This window comes from Rhincodon typus, chromosome 30 (genome assembly GCF_021869965.1).
Source record: "Rhincodon typus isolate 14 chromosome 30, sRhiTyp1.1, whole genome shotgun sequence".
Taxonomy (NCBI): Eukaryota; Metazoa; Chordata; class Chondrichthyes; order Orectolobiformes; family Rhincodontidae; genus Rhincodon; species Rhincodon typus.
This window is the reverse complement of record NC_063361.1, coordinates 30,728,371-30,747,100: the sequence shown is the minus strand read 5'-3', so window position 1 is coordinate 30,747,100 and position 18,730 is coordinate 30,728,371. Positions and strand designations below refer to the sequence as shown.

The window sequence follows — 18,730 nt, the reverse complement described above, 5'->3', positions numbered from 1 at the left end:
TGAGTTATATCTAATGTTCTGCGGACACTGATTCAAATCTTGTCACGGCAGATAATTTTAATTAATAAGGAATTGGTTGTCTAACAATGACCATATTGTCAGGAAAAACCTCACGTCCCTTTCGGAGGGAAATTGCCATTCTTAGAACTGGCTTTCATGTGACTCCAACCCTACAAGCAGTGGGGTTGACTCTCAGCTTCCTGCTGGGTATTCAGAGATGGGCAATAAGTACTGGCCTGGAGAGTGACAACCACATCCCATGTATAGAGTAAACAAAAATAAAGCTGCAAATGAAGATACAGTGAACACTAAGAGCAGTTAGGGTGCTGAAATACTGATAGGAAATAAGACAAAGAAGTGCTGAGTTTCTCCAGGAATTGCTGTCTTTGTTACAGCCAGTAAACACTGAAGCCATTCAGGCAAACTGAGTGAATTGGGGAAATGGTACACATCACGTGTCTCAAATGTATCAACACTCTTCCTACGTCAGTGACGTCATCACGGTGAACGTAAAACGCGTGTAGAACGTACCATACTGAGCCATGGGGAGTTTTGAAAGATCTTTTGTGGATTTAAACATTTAAGCCGGCAGAAGTATTTTAACGAGCATGTTATTGGTTTGTATTGATGGTTTTTCATCTGTTATATGACGGGGTTTGTTTAGGGGCTTTTGCAGTGGTGTGGATGAGGTGGGTGAGGTGAGTTTCCCCCCCTTTCTACAGATGTTGGTTTCTGCCTCCGGGCACCTATGAGGCGCGGGTTGTGCGCATGCTCGGTCTTTCTAACGAGGAGCCGCCATGAGGTGAGAGCGGGAGGCGCGGTCTCGGGGAGAGAGACCGAGGATCTCGGGGGAAGAAGAGCACTGGGCCCCGACAGGGAGGGTTACTAACTACTCCATCGTGGGCTGGGGCACAGTGAGGAAAGCGAGGCCTAGCCCCCTGCAGTGGGCGACTGCCCGGAAGCTGAGGCCTAGACATGGTCACAGCCTCGGCCTCCAGTGAGGGCCCTGGGCCTGCGGTTCGGCCCCTTCCTGCTGGGTTGGACGATATGCATTTCCTGTCGTCTTATGGCCCTTAAATGAAGCAAGTACCGATTATTCGGCCCATCGATCCTGTGCTGGCTCATTGCATTTTTTTCCAATTCCCCTTTCAGTATTCAATCTGTATTAGAGAACATTCATAGAACAGGAACAGGCCCTTCGGCCCACCAAGTCTGTGCCAACCATGATGCCATTCTAAATTAATCACATCTGCCTGAACTTGGTCCATATCCTTCTTCCCTACCTGTCTATGTGTGTGTCTAAATGCCCTCTAAATGTTGCTATCCTCTCTCCTCCTGCTGCCTTCCCTGGAGGCAAGTTCCAGACACCACCCTCGGTATAAATCATCTCTTTTCGACTTTTCCCCCTGTACCTTAAACCTATGGCTGTTCAGTATTTGACACTTCCATCCTGGGAAGAAGGCCCCTGACTGGCTGCTATACCCATGTGCCTCAATTTTGTTTGCTTGTATCAGGTTGCCTTTGGTAAAGAGTAAATGCATTAAATTTTAAGCATTTAAAGGCCAAGAGCATGCTCTAACCAGACCTTTGTCTGATTAACATTAATTGTGGAGGAGAACTTTTGTTGTAATAATATTGACAGATTAGATCTCACTGGTTCAAGACTAGAATTACACAGCAAAATGCTGTGAAAATGTAGAAGTATAGAGATATACTGCGCAGAAACAGATCCTTCGGTCCAACCCATCTATGCTGACCAGATATCCTAAATTAATCTAGTCTCATTTGGCCCATATCCCTTTAAACCCTTTCTATTCATGCCCATCTAGATGCCTTTTAAATGCTGTCATCAGACCAGCCGCTTCCACTTCCTCTGGCAATTCATTCTATATGCACACAACCCTCTGCATGAAAAGTTGCCTGTTAGGTCCCTTTTAAATCTTGCCCTCTCACCTTAAACCCATGCCATCTAGTTTTGGACTCCCCACCCCAGGGAAAAGACCGTGCCTATTTACCCTATCCATGCTCCTCATGATTTTGTAAACTTTTATAAGGTCACCCTTAGCCACTGACGCTCCAGGGAAAATAGCCACAGCCTATTCAGCCTCTCCCTATAGCTCAAACCCTCCAACTCCGACAGCATCCTCGTAAATCTTTTCTGATCCCTTTTTAGTTTCACAACATCCTTCCTATAGGAGGAGGACTAGAACTGCACGCAGTATTCCAATAGTGGCCAAACCAATGTTCTGTATGGCCACAACATGACCTCCTGACTCTCATACTCAATGCACTGACCAATAAAGGCAAGCATACTAAACGCCGCCTTCACTATCCTGTCTACCATCCGGTACCTTCCAAACACATTTCAGGATGCCTCCACCTTCTTGTGTTCAGTTTAATAAACATAACTAATCTCTTTCCCAACGCCATCAACTTTATTCCATTTTTAGTTAAACCATTGGCGAACCCCCTTGATAAGCGCATTATAATGGGAATTCTGAAATAAAAACTGCTGGAAATATTCATTACCTGGGAGAGAGAAACTTGAGTTTGTGTTTCAGGCCAATGACCCCTCAATAAATATCTTCAGTAGTGGGTTACAAATTTACTGATGGCTTTGCTGCAACCAATCTAATATCTGTTTCCGCAGCCTTTATAATTTTGACCTTGTTAAATTTCTCCTTGAGGAAAGAAATCCCAGTGGCTTGCATCTTTATGTGACTGCAGTCCTGTGTTTTTGCTGTCATTCTGCTACTTCCTGCTCTCACTCAGATCTTTCGGTGGTTCTTGCAGTGTGGTATCCAAGATTGTGCAGTGTCTGCCAAGTGTATATGGGAATGATTAACATGCAGAGATTATTGCTGAAAAGAGACATTTTGCTGAAATATTTCATGTTGCACTCATGAGGCCAAATGCAGGAGTGCCAAATTTCAATTGATTCTAGTTCATCCAAGAAGGCACACAATGGGTGCAGATTAGATGGAGAACCAACTTTGATTTGACAAGGAAGTGCTATTGTGGCAACAGCGGGGAGTTGTTTGAATAAAGTTATATAGCTTGAGTCATGTTCCTTTTCTCACTAGCATTTAGCACTGGCAGTAATATTGAGATTTTAATTTTGAAGTTCTTGTTTTCTGCTAACCCCCAAACTGTCTGAAGCAGCTCAATACTTTAGTTCCACTGTGAACCATACATTCTGTTAGAATATCCTGCAGCCAGTTTATGTCATTAATCCTGGTAGCGTGGAGAAGTGTAACATTCAAGCACCAGGATTATGGTTACAGAAGCACTCACCTGTTCCCTAAATCACGTTGTTCCATTGGTGCCAGGGGTTTGATACTTGCTTCACTTTTCCAAGTTGTCACCCTCGCTGGCATTCAAAACTGAAAATAAGTTGAGAGCTCGTGCATGGATGTTCCTTTCTGACTGACGGTTGCTCACTCCTTCACCGTGACCGTTTCCTGGAACGCGTTTGATGGGAATCTGATGGGAATCTAATGGCACTTACTGCATACTCGATTATCATTCTGGAGTTTTCTTGTAGAAGGGCTTGGGGAGGGGATGTCAGTGCTGACTGCTGAGATTCTTGACACTAGGAAACACTTTACACCATTTTCTATACTAATGCATTTGAGACACTAACCTGTAAAATTCTTACTCATGAGATGCTTAAGATAACATGAAGTTAACCATGACATTGGAAATGATATCACTTAATGTGAAACATAAGCTAATTTTGTAATGTAGTAAAAGTGAAGCAATGGCTTGAATTTCTCTTTCATGTTCTGCCTTTGAGCACTGACTCTTATTTGACTCTGCCTTCAGTTCTATTGTGTTTTCCAATTTCCCCTTGTCTTGTGCTCTCTTTATAAAACCTAAGATTGATCATACTTCAAATGATCCTTGAACCTTACTCTGCCACTTCCAAATGGCGTTAGTGTCACATTTCACATAATTTTAAGTAATTAATTACTTCATTTCAGATGTAAATGAAGGAGGATGAGACCTGTATAGAATCTTGGGGCACAGAAGAGACCCTTCAGCCCGTTGAGCCAAAACTTCCACCACACTAGTCTCACTTTCCTGAACTAGGCCCTTAAATGTGATGACTTTTTCATGTATTCATCCAAGTACTTGTTAAAGTTTGTGACGTTTCCTGCCATAATACACTGCCTGGGAGTGTAGTTACGGACCACCACCCCCCAACATCCTCTGGTCTGTTTTTTTTTTAAAAAGCCTCAAATCCCCTCTAAACCTCCTGCCTTTCACTTTAAAGGTGCAGCCCTTGTTGGTTGACATTTAGTTTGCTACTTACTGTTTAGGCGATCAGGGATCTGTTTGATTTATGACAATGGGATGAATTATAATTTGATAGTATTGTTATAGCCTGCAACTTTACTGTCATGTCGTATATTGTTACATAACTAAGTGCCTAGGGAAAATGCTTAATCAGTGTTAAGTATCTAGAACTCTAAGAAAATATTGATTTATTTTTGATCTGTAGTATGCTCCGGCTTCAGAAGAGGCTTGCCTCCAGCGTTCTGCGCTGTGGTAAGAAGAAGGTATGGCTGGATCCCAATGAAACCAATGAGATTGCTAACGCCAATTCCCGTAAGTAAGGGTTTTGTTATAACCAAGATCTGATGAACGTTCATGATATTATTATTGGTTGAAAGTTTGGCTTCTTACTGATGAGGAAACCCATTATGGTTGTGTTTCCAGATCAAGGAGTTAGTGTCGAAAACAGGTGACACTTCACTGGAGTTTGTGTCTAAACTTGTGCAGTTCATGGGTTGAATTTTTCTTGTATTTGTAACCATACTGTTTCAAGCCATTGTTAGTGCATCAAAGTTTTTCTTTTTTTTGTGTAATACAGTTTGTTCCTTTTTTTTAGAAGTACATTGGTAGCTTTAAATGGATATGTTTGGTGCTTGACAAATTGCATGAATAAAACTGTCATGTGTCAAGTTGGATTTTGTTCTTGGATCTGCCTCTTGCAGTTAGCTGGGGTCACTATAACAGATCTTTACTCAACTAGTTCTCTTAAGGACAGGAATAACCTTGTACCTTCCGGTGTGAGGACAGGAAGGATGTAATTGCTGCAAAGAAAGTACTGAGGAGGTCACTCCTGAAGTCAGTGCTAAGGACAAATTGCTTAATTCAGAAGAGCAGGGACTCTGGCTTCCTCAATATTTATCCCTTAAACAATGCCACTAAAGTCGAGCATCAGGCATTCATCTCATTTGTGATTGTTGTTTGTCAAATTGGTTATTGTAATTTCAGCAAGATTAACAATGATTTTGAGGTTTTTAGAAGATGTGAAAAGTACTTTCTAAACTTATTGCTCAAATGTTTTCAAAGTCTGTCTTATTCTTCTTGTGTTAAATATAGTGATTTATCTTGTCATCGATAATGAGCATGCTGTGTTTGATTTAGAGGTTTAGTCTTGTGCAGTTCTAGTCTATTAGTCTGGTTCTGATGGTCAGCTTTTTGCAGTTGTAACATGAGGACGGTTTTAGCTTGACTGTACTACAATTTGATTAGAGCATTAAATTTTAGATCACTTGTACTGTTAAATTTTACTTCTCAAGTGTATGTTATTGGAACAGAGTTCCTTGTCAAATTTTCTTTGCTTCTGTAGGTCAACAGATTAGGAAATTGGTTAAAGATGGTCTGATCATCCGCAAGCCTGTGACTGTACATTCGCGGGCTCGATGCAGGAAGAACACCCTTGCACGGAGGAAGGGTCGACACATGGGCATTGGTAAAATAAAATTCTTTTGTCTTGACTACAGGGAATAAAAATGTCCTGAGAACATTTTGCATGTCCTCTGTTTCCTGTATCACCCCACAGTCTGAGAAGTTTTAGTGTACGGAGGGTAGCAACTGTAGATCGAGCATTTTTAATTTCAGACCCACACAGGTTTACAAATGTTAACCAGTGAATACTGACAGCGCTGAATTTAACCCTTCTCTTAGTCTCTTTCATTTTCCACTGCAAAGTTAGAATAGCAATGTCATATCTGTCTGCTGGATAATAAGGGGCTACTTTTACTTTGGGTTATCCCTCATGTTAACTGTGATTGGTCAGGGAGCACTCCTGTCTAAGGAGGTTGTGGGTTCAGTTACCACTTGAGTACAAACATCTAGCCTGACACTACAGTGCCAGGTTTGAGGATGTGCTACGTTGTCAGAAGTGTCATTTTTTTTGAGCTGTCAAGAGTGTCCCTGTACCCCCTTGGGTCGATGTAGAAATTCCCATGGTGTTATGTCTGAGAAGAACATAGTTAACCCTGGTGTTTGAGATAAATTAGTGACTTCACCTTTGCCATGTGAAACTTGAGTTCAGAAAACTGCTTTGAGTTGGTGAAATTTAGCTTGTTGCCACAAGAGGGTAATCTTTAACAAAATCGACAGTGTGGAGCTGGAGGAACGCAGCAGGTCAGACAGCATTAGAGGAGAAGGAAAGTCGACGTTTCTGTCCAGGATCCTTCTCCAGTTCTGAAGAAGGGTTCTGACCGGAAACGTTGACTTTCCTGCTCCTTTGGTGCTGCCTGACCTACTGTGTTGACTCCGGCTCCAGCGTCTGCAGTTCTTGGTATATTCGAGAATCTTTAACAAAAGTTTGGTTTGCAGATGGGATATTTAAAATGTAGCACCGTTTTGAAATGGGCTTGTGATGCCCTCTGCTGTTGCTGTTGCTGTTGCAAGACCCATTCTTTTCTTTGTAAATGCATCATGAATACGCCAGATCACTGGTTATAAAATTCGAAAATTTGATTATTATGCTATATAGTAACAAAGGCAAATTTAATTGTGGCTTTGCCATTTCTGTGCCATGAGCCAGCTTGTGGGTTTCTCTGAAGTAATCACTAAGGGTACCTTGTTTGCAGACTCAAATTTACGTGTCTTCCCTGTCTCCTCACAGCATATTATAGGAATCAGTCTTTGAGTTTTCTTCTTCCACTGTCTGCAGTTTTGTTACCATTAAATTTGTGCTCTCTGTCAATGCTTAGGTAAGCGAAAGGGTACTGCTAATGCCCGCATGCCAGAGAAACTGGCCTGGATGAGGAGAATGAGAATTCTGAGGCGTCTGCTTCGCAGATACAGGGAGTCTAAGAAGATTGATCGCCACATGTAAGATTACTTAATGTTCAGCCCTAACTAAGCTTTCAGGCTCAGCTTCAGTCAACTTCTGCCTTGGCCACATTGTTATTTCTGATCTGGATACCCATGTTGCATTCTAGTTGCTGGAAAGTCCAGCTTTAAACGCTCGTTAGTCCAGAGGTGCAAGGATCAATTATAATGCTTCCCCAGTGTCATGCCTCACTGGGTAACATGCTGGAAATCAAGCCCTATTATTCCCCGAGTTGTCACAAAGAATAGATTGTATTAAAAAACGTGAGAGATTCACCTGTTGTCTTTTTAGATCCAGATTGGCAAAGTGCAAACCAGTCCTCTGTATTTAACAGGGATTACTATTTATTGCAAAAAATAGATTCTAGTGACAAGTAACCAATTATGAACTGTCAATATATAACTCTAATGTCCTTTATAAAGTCCCCTACATACACGTATAGACAGGCAAAAAAGAATTGGTGTTATGGCTGGAGGGAAAATCAGGAAAGTAATTCAATAGTCCCTGTCCCCAGAGTTTGAAATTATCCTTTTGGCTTGCCACGCCTTGCTCTTCGGGTACATCAGGAAACTGGATTCACTGATCTCTATCTCTGAACAAAGTTCTCATCAAACTTTGCAAAGCTTTTACCTGTGATCTGTTGAGTCCTGTAGAATTGTCTTTCTTTTGAATGGAATGTCTCTTCAATTCTCCATTATGTTTGCTCAGTGCATCCTTTTAGATGGTTAAATATTAACTATTAGTGATGAGCTAAATTGTGCTTTTTTTTTCTGCAAAATTGCCAGTCCATCCCATTCAGTTGCTGTTTAGGCTTTCTGATAATTCTGGTTTTTCTTGTATAAAACAAAGAACGTATTCAAAGGTTGGCCAGTGCTGTGTGTCATGTTTTGTGCCTCACCTGGACCTCAAGTGGCTTCTTATTTGCTGCCTAGATCTTAGACTGCCATGTAAACCCAGGAATTTAGATGGAATGTGGGTGGTGGTGAAGTTACACTGTACTTGTGCAGTTCAGTGCCAAGAAGTTCTCTGGATTTGCTTGTAATCTCTGGCTTATGTTCATAGATTTAATAACAACAGCTTCCGTGCTAAAGGTAATAATTTGAAAGTCTGGAATCCCTGTTGAATATCACAATTTAGGTTGAGGCCTATGATTAATGTGGCAGTGATATGTCTGATTTGTAAATTTGGTTTTACTTATATTAAAAAAAACTTCAACACTGCTTTAACTAATTGTCATAATCTGTTACTTAATTTTCTGTCAAGTTTTATTGCACAATCCTTGTTGATTTAGGATTGCTATGTTTATAAAATGCAGTGTCTATTGCTTTATCCTTTAGTGTATTTTGGGTTCTGATGCCAGTAGTGTGAAGAGAGTGTACTTATAATTTTTACATTGTGCCCTTATAGGTACCACAGTCTGTATCTGAAGGTGAAAGGTAATGTGTTCAAAAATAAACGTATCTTGATGGAGCACATTCACAAGCTGAAGGCAGACAAGGCTCGCAAGAAATTATTGGCGTGAGTATTTTGCAAAGGCCTGCAAAGATCATTTTCTAACTAATACTGCAATGTGGAGTTTAACTTGGGGGGTAGAATAGTATTGTGCTCTTTTAACTCGTGCAGCTGACTATTTTCTAACTGGAGACTTTTAAGCATCAGTGCAAAATTCTGTAATTATGAATGTCAACCTTTGTAAATTAATTTCACATTGGCATTGATCTATGATTGTATGCTATTCTAAACACAAGCTATCCTAGCCAACCTGGGGTGTAGTAACATAGTGATATGAATGGACTGTAAGCTGAAGGTCTGGTCAAAGGATCTGGGGAAACTAGTATTCTTAAAAGTTGACCATAAAACTACTGAACTGTTGCCAAAGCCTAACAAGCTCTCGTTATAAAGTTAGAATGCGTACTGTGATGAAAACTTTGTAAGAGAAGCTCAAAAGCGAAGTGTTGACCGGAGTTGTTTGTGTTGCAGTGACCAGGCCGAAGCTCGCAGAACGAGGACCAAGGAAGCTCGTAAGCGTCGTGAAGAGCGTCTGCAGGCCAAGAAGGAAGAGATCATCAAGACTCTGTCTAAGGAAGAAGAGTCTAAAAAATAAACTCATTCTCTTGTACAGACTGTCAAACAATTAAAGATTGCTCACCATACCAGCTTGGCTTTGATTTTTTTTGTTATTTTGTGAAAATTGAGAAATTATTTTGAAGTTCAGTTGTAGAGTTTGGGCAACTGAAGTGTTGGGAATTCTAAGTTCTCGGCAGTCACGAAGGTTTGGTTGCGCTATTCAGAGCGGAGATAGGCAGATTTTTAACTGGGAACCTGGGGGCTATGAGGTGATCAGCAGGAAAGTGGAGCTAAAGCCATAATCAGATCAGCCATGCTCTTGTAGAATGCTGGAGCAGACTCACGGGATTGCATGGTATTCTGCTGCCCCAGTTAGAACTTTACAAGTCTATTGAGGATTTGATGTGTAGGAGATGTTTGGATTCAATCAATCTGGGTGAAAATCTCTGAAGAAAAAGCCTTAAAAGCGGAATCTTAATTCAGTTGATTTTTCAGATTATTCAGTTCTTTTCTTGGGTACACTTATTCATGTTTAATCAAAAATAGACACGGGAATAGGTCTCTTACCTTGCTCTTTAATCATATTAACCCTTTATGGAAATAAAAAAATGTTGGAATGTTTGCGGCTTTAGAAGTTCAGAAGAGATCAGTATGAAAGGCAAGTCTTGACACGGGCTGATGCTAGTTTGTTTGTTTCAAGTTCTTGGTTAATACCTATAAACTGATTGATAATTGATTTTTGTTTGCTATGCCCAGTCACTCACCGAAATACCTTCTGTTTATTTCATGAAATACAGCATAGCTGTTCATTCAGATGTCATCATTTATTCACTTATTTCACCTTCCACATTTGACTAACTTCCTAATACTCTTAGGCACATGATGTACATTCATGATTTTGATGCAGTACACCATTTTTAAAAACTGCAAATGATATGAAACTTGGGAAAATACAAGTTGTCAGAGCATATGAGCTGATGGCAATGAGTATTTGTTGTAGATTAAATTTTACAGGAATGTGAGGTGATGGGTTTTGGTAAAAATAGGGATGTTAGAAGTGTTAAAAGGGGATGCTAGAACGTAGCTGTGCATGTCTGCCCAAATCTTTAAAAGTGACAAAAACAAGTAAATTGGTGTCCTGACCTTCAGAAATGTGTACTGCACAATGTAGTGATAAAACGCTTGTTGACCTGACTCCAATTGGAGTATTAGGTCCAGTCTTTTGTCACCAAGTTATAGGTAGGGTATGAAAGCAAGGGATGTACTAAAAGTGGTCCTGGATTATGGGATTAAGTAGATTGAGAAACCAGGCTGCTTCTTGGAGCAACAATGGGAAATTGCAGCTTCAATAGCGGTGTCAAGTGAAGGTTTTGGGTGAAGTGAGAAACTTATGACTGAAGTATTGGTAACCAGAGACTACAGTCGTAAGGTTATTTTGTAGTACTGTCTTAACAGCACTGGATGTCTACACCGCAAGAATTACAGCAGCTTGAGAAGGTAGCTCTGCCACCACCTGGGCAATAAATGTTAGCCCAATTGGTGATGCTTGTATCCCATGAGCAGAAAAAGGAGCTACATCCTATGTGTAAAATATTTGTAAGTAGTGTAAATCTTCCCCAATGTATTAATTTGAAAATACCTCCTTCCCATCCTCTCTCATTATCTCTGACAACAAACCAATTATCTCACCTGACAAGTACTAACTCTGGGTTTGTCCCCTTGGGCCTGATTGTTTCCTGTAGTGACCTTGATGCTTCTATAATGTATCTCTGGCTATTGTTGTTCCTCGCTTTCATGGCATATAGGTGTAGCTGGCAAGATCAACATTTGTTGCCCATCCTTTATTGCCCTAACTGCATTGCGGTGTCTCTGGACTCACATGTACAAGGTGAGGATAGCAGATTCCCTTTCCCTAAAGAGCACTTGGGAGACAGATGGGTTTTCACAATGATCGATGAAAAAGTTGTTGTGATTGATGACTGTTACGGAGCCGAGCTTTATATCTCAGATTTATTGATTGAATTTAAATTCTGCTTGCTGCCCTGTCCCCAGAGAATTATCCCTGGCCTCTGGATTCTCAATTTAGTGATGTTATCACTATGCCACCATACCTAGCTTGTGTCCTATCAAATATGTAGGCTTTTATTCACAGTTACCCTAGTCTGTGGGATTTACTCAGGATGTCAATGATCTAGCAATGAGATATATCCAATATTCTTCATTGAAGCAAATTGCACTGCAAAAATACTGCAAAAATAATCACCCATATAATGCTGGCAGTCACAAGCAAGTCAGTTTATGTGGACTTGACTGAGGATCAGACTGAAACAGGTGATGAGCCTACTCCAGCTCATCCCTCCTGAGCTAGCTGACTATGCTCCGAAGCAAGCTTTCTTATACCTCTTGTTCCATACAGATAATGAGTATTCCAACTCTGATACTGTCCAGTCTGTAGCAAATGATTTGTTTGACCACTGGCGAATGTCAAAACGTCACCAGGGCTCGTTTGATTAATTATTTATTAAGACTTGCTACCTAGAAAGAGTCTTATTAAAGACAAAGGGAGGAAACCAGAGTACCTAGAGGAAACCCACACTGACACCAGGAGAACGTGCAGACAGTTGTCTGAGGGGGAATTGAACCCAGGCCTCCAGCACTGTGAGGTAGCAGTGCTAACCACTGAGCCACCATGCGTTTATAGGATGTTGCTGTATTGGAATAGTTAATTAGTAATAGTTACTGTATCCATTGTCCTGTTAAGTTATTCCAATAGGGCAAAGTTGTTCCAATTCCTCTTTCTTTTGTTGTATTTTAATTATAGTGGATGAATAACGTGTGTTTTCTTTAAATCCAATAGTTTGCCCAATCGTTTTGCCAGTTGGCCTTCTGCACTGCAACATTCAATGATTCTGGACTTTCTCTTTATTTCCACTACACAATCTTCAGATTGTGCAAAAAAGCTCTTACAGTCGGATTTCGGAATCTTGCTTGTTCATAGCTGATATCCTGCCTCCCAGCTCAAGAAAGTTTGTTTACAATCATACCATAACTTTATAGGAAACGAAGAAGCTCAGGATATGGGGTGGGCCTTTTCAGACTGAGATGAGGAGAAACTTCTTCACGCAGAGAATGGTGAGTCTGTGGAACAGAAAGTAGCTGAGGCAAAAACACAATGTTTTCAAGAAGGAGTTAGATATAAGTCTTAGAGCTAAAGGGATCAAAAGGTATGGGGAGAAAGTTGGAACAGGAACTGAGTTGGATGATCATATTGAATGGCAGAGCAGACTCAAAGGCCGAATGGCCTACTCCTGCTCCTAGTTTCTATGTTTCCCACTTGTTTACCTGAATCTAATAAGAAATTCCAGAGGGTGCAAACCGCATTGCTTCAAGTCAACCCGAGGTTCAAGCATTTAATTTTGCCTTTCACTCATCCACTAGCCTGAAAATCTGTCCTCTCTATTCACCTTCAACATATCTATTGCTTATTGCTGTATGTGCTGAGCTTTAGATACACAACAGGCAGAAATCCAGCAGATAAATTGAAAGGCATAGAAATAAAAGAGAAAATTTGTGAAAGATTTACATAGGTAGCAAGGAAGTGAGAAGGCGTTGGAGTTCAGGTGATTCCACAGCTAAAGACAGCGTTACTTTAGAGAGACGTTAAGATAAAATGGAAAGCTAACCATCAACTGGCACAGAAATGACACAGGAAAGCTTTTGAGGGAGCAAGAATGAACTCTGAAGAGAGCAAGCTGTAGTGATTGTAATGAATATGAGTTCCCTGATTAAGGCTGTTAATCTGGTCCAATCAAGGAACCCTGATGTCATTCTACTCTGCTTGGAATTTATACTGTCCGGTATGGCGGACCAAACAGTATAAATTCCGAGCGGAGTAGAATAACACCGTTTCATTGGAGGCTCCACTGATGATGTCACCTAGCTTGGTGATGAAATGTCTGAACGAGAACAATCCAGCTCGGCGAGCAAGACAACAACCTCACCCACAACCCGAGCTGCAGATCTTTGCCAAAACTTTTAAGGTGTAGGGACTATCAAAGGAGCCAAGGCCACTTGGCATGTTGCCCAGGAAGCAATTCCACGATTCTGCAAGGCCTGCCCAGTGCCATTTGCTTCATGTGCAAAAGTAGAGGCAGAAATCAGGAGGCTGGAAAGCGAAGGATTCATCATCTCGCAAACCATCCACAACCTCATCACCTCAGGTGACCTCCCACCCACGGCCTCCAACCTCATCGTTCCCCAACCTCGCACTGCCCGCTTCTATCTCCTTCCCAAAATCCACAAACCTGAATGCCCTGGTCGACCCATTGTCTCCGCCTGCTCCTGCCTCACCGAACTGATCTCCAACTATCTCGACTCCATTTTCTCCCCCTTGGTCCAGGAACTCCCTACCTATGTCCGTGACACCACCCACGCCCTCCACCTCCTCCAGAACTTCCAATTCCCCGGTCCCCAACACCTCATCTTTACCATGGACGTCCAGTCCCTCTACACCTGCATTCCCCATGCAGATGGCCTTAAGGCCCTCCGCTTCTTCCTGTCCCGCAGGCCCGACCAGTCCCCCTCCACTGACACCCTCATCCGCTTAGCCGAACTCGTCCTCGCACTCAACAACTTCTCTTTCAATTCCTCCCACTTCCTACAGACAAAGGGGGTAGCCATGGGTACCCGCATGGGCCCAAGCTACGCCTGCCTCTTTGTAGGTTACGTGGAACAATCCCTCTTCCGTACCTACACCGGCCCTAAACCCCACCTCTTCCTCCGTTACATTGATGACTGTATCGGTGCCGCCTCGTGCTCCCACGAGGAGCTCGAACAGTTCATACACTTCACTAACACCTTCCACCCCAACCTTAAATTTACCTGGACCATCTCTAACACCTCTCTCCCCTTCCTGGACCTCTCTGTCTCCATATCGGGCAACCACCTCGAAACCGATATTCATTTCAAGCCCACCGACTCCCACAGCTACCTAGAATACTCCTCCTCCCACCCACCTTCCTGCAAAAATGCTATCCCCTATTCCCAATTCCTTCGCCTCCGCCGCATCTGCTCCCAGGATGAGGCATTCCACTCCCGTACATCTCAGTTGTCCTCGTTTTTCAAGGACCGTAACTTCCCCTCCTCGGTGGTCGAGAACGCCCTCAACCGTGTCTCCCACATCTCCCGCACCTCATCCCTCACACCCCGTCCACGCAATAAGAACCAAAAAAGAATCCCCCTCGTCCTCACGTACCACCCCACCAACCTCCGGATCCAACGCATCATCCTCCGACACTTCCGCCATCTGCAATCCGACCCCACCACCAAAGACATCTTTCCCTCCCCACCTTTATCTGCTTTCCGGAGGGACAACTCTCTCCGTGACTCCCTTGTCCGCTCCACACTCCCCTCCAGCTCCACCACACCCGGCACTTTTCCCTGCAACCGCAGGAAGTGCTACACCTGCCCCCATACCTCCTCCCTCACCCCCATCCCAGGCCCCAAGAAGACTTTCCACATCAAGCAGATGTTCACCTGCACATCTGCCAATGTGGTATACTGCATCCGCTGTACCCGGTGTGGCTTCCTCTACATCGGGGAAACCAAGCGGAGACTCGGGGACCGCTTTGCAGAACACCTACGCTCGGTTCGCAACAAACAACTGCACCTCCCAGTCGCGAACCATTTCAACTCCCCCTCCCATTCCTCAGACGACATGTCCATCCTGGGCCTCCTGCAGTGCCACAACGATGCCACCCGAAGGTTGCAGGAACAGCAACTCATATTCCGCTTGGGAACCCTGCAGCCCAATGGTATCAATGTGGATTTCACAAGTTTCAAAATCTCCCCTCCCCCCACCGCATCCCAAAACCAGTCCAACTCGTCCCTGCCTCCCTAACCTGTTCTTCCTCCCACCTATCCCCTCCTCCCACCCCAAGCCGCACCTCCATCTCCTACCGACCAACCTCATCCCGCCCCCTTGACCTGTCCGTCCTCCCTGGACTGACCTATCCCCTTCCTAACTCCCTACCTACACTCACCTTTCCTGGCCCCATCCCCGCCTCTTCGACCTGTTTGTTTCCTCTCCACCTGTCCTCTCCTCTATCCCTCTTCTATCCGCCTCCCACTCTCTCCCTATTTGTTTCAGAACCCCCTTCCCCTCCCCCTTTTCTGATGAGGGGTCTAGGCCCGAAACGTCAGCCTCTCTGCTCCTATGATGCTGCTTGGCCTGCTGTGTTCATCCAGCCCTGCACCTTGTTGTCTCGGATTCATCAAACCAGTCCAGTTTGCAGAGTGGGCAGCCCCCGTCGTACAGATTGTGAAGCCTAACGGGTCGGTTTGCCTTTGTGGGGATTTTAAACCAACCGCTTCTCGCAGCTGGATAAATACACAATCTCCCACATAGAGGACTTGTACACAAAGCTGGTGGGGAGTGCTGTCCTTCATGAAGCTGGACATGAGCCATGCGTACCTGCGATTGCGGTTAGATGATGATTCCCAAACGTTTGCTACAATTAATACCCATAAGGGTTTGTACCAATATACGAGACTGCCATTTGGGGTATCATCAGCCAGTGCCATTTTTCAGCAGGTGATGGAGAACATTTTACAAGGTCTACCCCAGATTGCCATTTATATAGATTACCTAGTGCTAATAACAGGGAAGACCAATAAAAAGCACTTAGAAACCTTGTCCTTAGATGTTTCTCCAGGGGGGTGTATGCCTTAGAAGGGAAAATTATGTGTTCCAGGCACCCCAAGTGACCTATTTGGCTATAGTGATGACAAGACTGGGTTACACCTGTTGGAAGATAAAGTGAGGGCAATCAAAGGTGCCCTGGCTCCCATATCTGTACTGGAGCTCACGTCTTTCCTTGGGCTGGTGAATTATTATGGAAAGTTCATATGTATCCTGGCCTCCATTCTGGCACCCTTACATCTGCTATTGAAAAACGGTCAGCCTTGGAAATGGTCTCGTAGCCAAGTCTTTAGGGAAGCGAAAAAGCAGCTATCATTGTCTAAGGTGTTGGCCCACCATGATCCCAAGTGAGGCCTGGTGCTGACATGCGATGCCTCCTTGTATGGTATTGGGGTAGTGTTGGCTCACAGATGGCGCGATGGACCAGAATGCTCAATAGCGTTTGCTTCCCAGACTTTGGCTGATGCAGAGCGCAACTCTGCCCAGATAGAGAAGGAAGGTTTGACAGTCACCTTTGGCTTGAGAAAGTTCCACCACTTCATCACTTGTAGCTGGTGCAGGAGCAAAACATTCCCAGCCCCTCAGAACAGCTGGAAAAGGCTGTCAGAACCTATGGGTTCTCCCCATCCATCGAGCAGTGAACAAACCTCACAGTCTGTGATAGACACAGCAGGTATCACAGCCTCGATGCTTTTACCACCTGAAGAGAGGCTGAATTTCTTCTGATACGCTCCAGGCGCAAGAGGTGGGCTATGGTTCGGTACACGCCATCTGTATATGAGGCTGAGTCGGACAAAACAGTCCTGGTGCACAAACGCCCCAGGACAGGCTACAGGAAAAAGAACGGGCTTATGTTTCTGGATTTAGAGGGGGTGGGATGTAGTGATCATAACAAGGTCAGCCAGGTGGACCTCATAGAATCTGAGTTCCCTGATTGGGGCTGTTAATCTGGTCCAATCAGGGAGCCCAGGCTGACAGATACGAACAAGAGTGTCAGAGATTCTTTTCACTCTGAGAGCTGGCTCTGAGGAAACTAGACCAATGTCATATACAACTCGTGTAAACAAAGGGTGACTCAGTGATAGGATACTGTCCTCTGTAGAGTTATTTCACAAGTGAATTTAGTCTTATTTTCTATTGAAGTGTAGTAGTGCTGAAGAAATTATATGTGATGATGCGTTTGAGTGATCTCAAATCACTACTATTGAGAAACAGCCTATAATTTTGTCCAAAATCGGGGGTGTATTTGAGTACGGTAAAATCTCTAATGACCTGAATCATGGCACTTACATTACATGACCCCAAAGGAACTAGTTTGTGTCATTGTGCCAGATATCTTATTCTATAAATAATCATCTCATGTTACTTGGATGTCAGCTACACTTAACTGAACAGTAGTAATTGACATTGCCTGAAGGCAACAGAACTGATTCTTAAAAGGCTGCTTGGCCTGCTGTGTTCATCCAGCTCTACACCTTGTTATCTCAGATTCTCCAGCATCTGCAGCTCCTACTATCTCTTAAAAGGCAGTAGCAGGGATGACTGTTGCTGTTTGTTCTGTTAAAGGTCACGTCACATTTTTTGGTGACTGTAGCTGTTCTGTGTGAAATTGCTCTGTCTGGGTTTCTGGAAGAATAGAATTGAAAAGCAGAGAAATGCAGAGTGCCTTGTGTGGATCAGACTTGGAGTACTGTGCACAGTTCTAAGCCCTATATTACACAAAGGATAGAGAGAACAGAGATTAAGAAGCTTTAGCTACTGAGAATGGCTAATGGAATGTTGGCCCTTTTATCAAGGCGATTGGAGGGTAAGAGGAGGGAAATCTTACTGCACCTGTACAAGGTGCTGGTGAGACCACATCCGGAGTACTGTGAGCAGTTTTGGTCCCCTTATTTAAGAAAAGGTATCATTTAACTGAAGGCAGTTCAGAGAGGGTTCACTAGGATGATCCCTGCTATGGAGGGATTGTCTTATGAACAAAGGCTAAATAGGTGGGTACTCTACTCACTGGAGGTTAGAGAAATGAGAAGAGAACTGATTGAAATGTATGGGGTTCTTAAGGGGCTTGACAGGGTAAATACTGACATAGTGTTTCCCCTAGGACTAGAGGGCAGAGTCTCAGAATAAAGGGGTGCCAATTTAATACTGAGATGAGGAGGAATTTCTTGTCTCAGAGGGTTGTGAGTCTTTGGAACTCCTTGCCATAGAGAGCTTTAGGGACAGAACCCTTGTGTATATTTAAGGTTGAGATGGACAGGTTCTTGACCAATTGGGGAGTCAGATAATGGGCAAAGGACAGGAAAGTGGATGTGACAAATGTTGAATCAGCCATGATCCCATTGAATGGAGAAGTGGGTTTGAGGGGCCGAATGGTCTACTCTTGTTCCTATTTCTTATGGTCTCAAGGCTAAAGTTTTTTTTCTCTAGAAGGGAAGCCTGAGGGGTGACCTGACCAAAACCATTAGTTCTGTGTTTGATTGGGCAGATGGAGAGAAAATATTTCAACCTGGGGAAAATCGAATAAACCCAAGAATACATTCAGGAGAAATGTCTTTTTCTGGAGAGAAGGGCTACAGAAAGAAAAGTGCTGAAAGACAAGTTACAAATATTGTAACATTCATCAGATAAGACAAAAATAAGCGTAGTCATTGTGGGGAAAACAATGTTTTAGCTACAAGAAGCTAAACCAGTTTGAACACAAGTATTCAGCCAGGCATAGTAGGAACTGCAGATGCTGGAAAATCTGAGATAACAAGGTGTAGAGCTGGATGAACACAGCAGGCCAAGCAGCATCATAGGAGCAGGAAGGCTGACGTTTTGGGTCT

At 43.4% G+C, this 18,730-nt stretch overlaps 1 protein-coding gene across 1 annotated transcript; it reads left to right on the top strand.

The window, feature by feature from the left end:
* The first annotated feature begins 774 nt into the window (after window positions 1-774).
* Window positions 775-9,291, top strand: rpl19 (ribosomal protein L19). Its single transcript, XM_020513973.2, has 6 exons — window positions 775-802; window positions 4,505-4,611; window positions 5,642-5,764; window positions 7,017-7,137; window positions 8,546-8,656; window positions 9,119-9,291. Exons 1-6 carry the CDS (start codon window positions 798-800, stop codon window positions 9,240-9,242), a joined length of 591 nt encoding a protein of 196 aa, XP_020369562.1. The 5' UTR covers window positions 775-797; the 3' UTR covers window positions 9,243-9,291.
* Window positions 9,292-18,730: the final 9,439 nt, after the last annotated feature.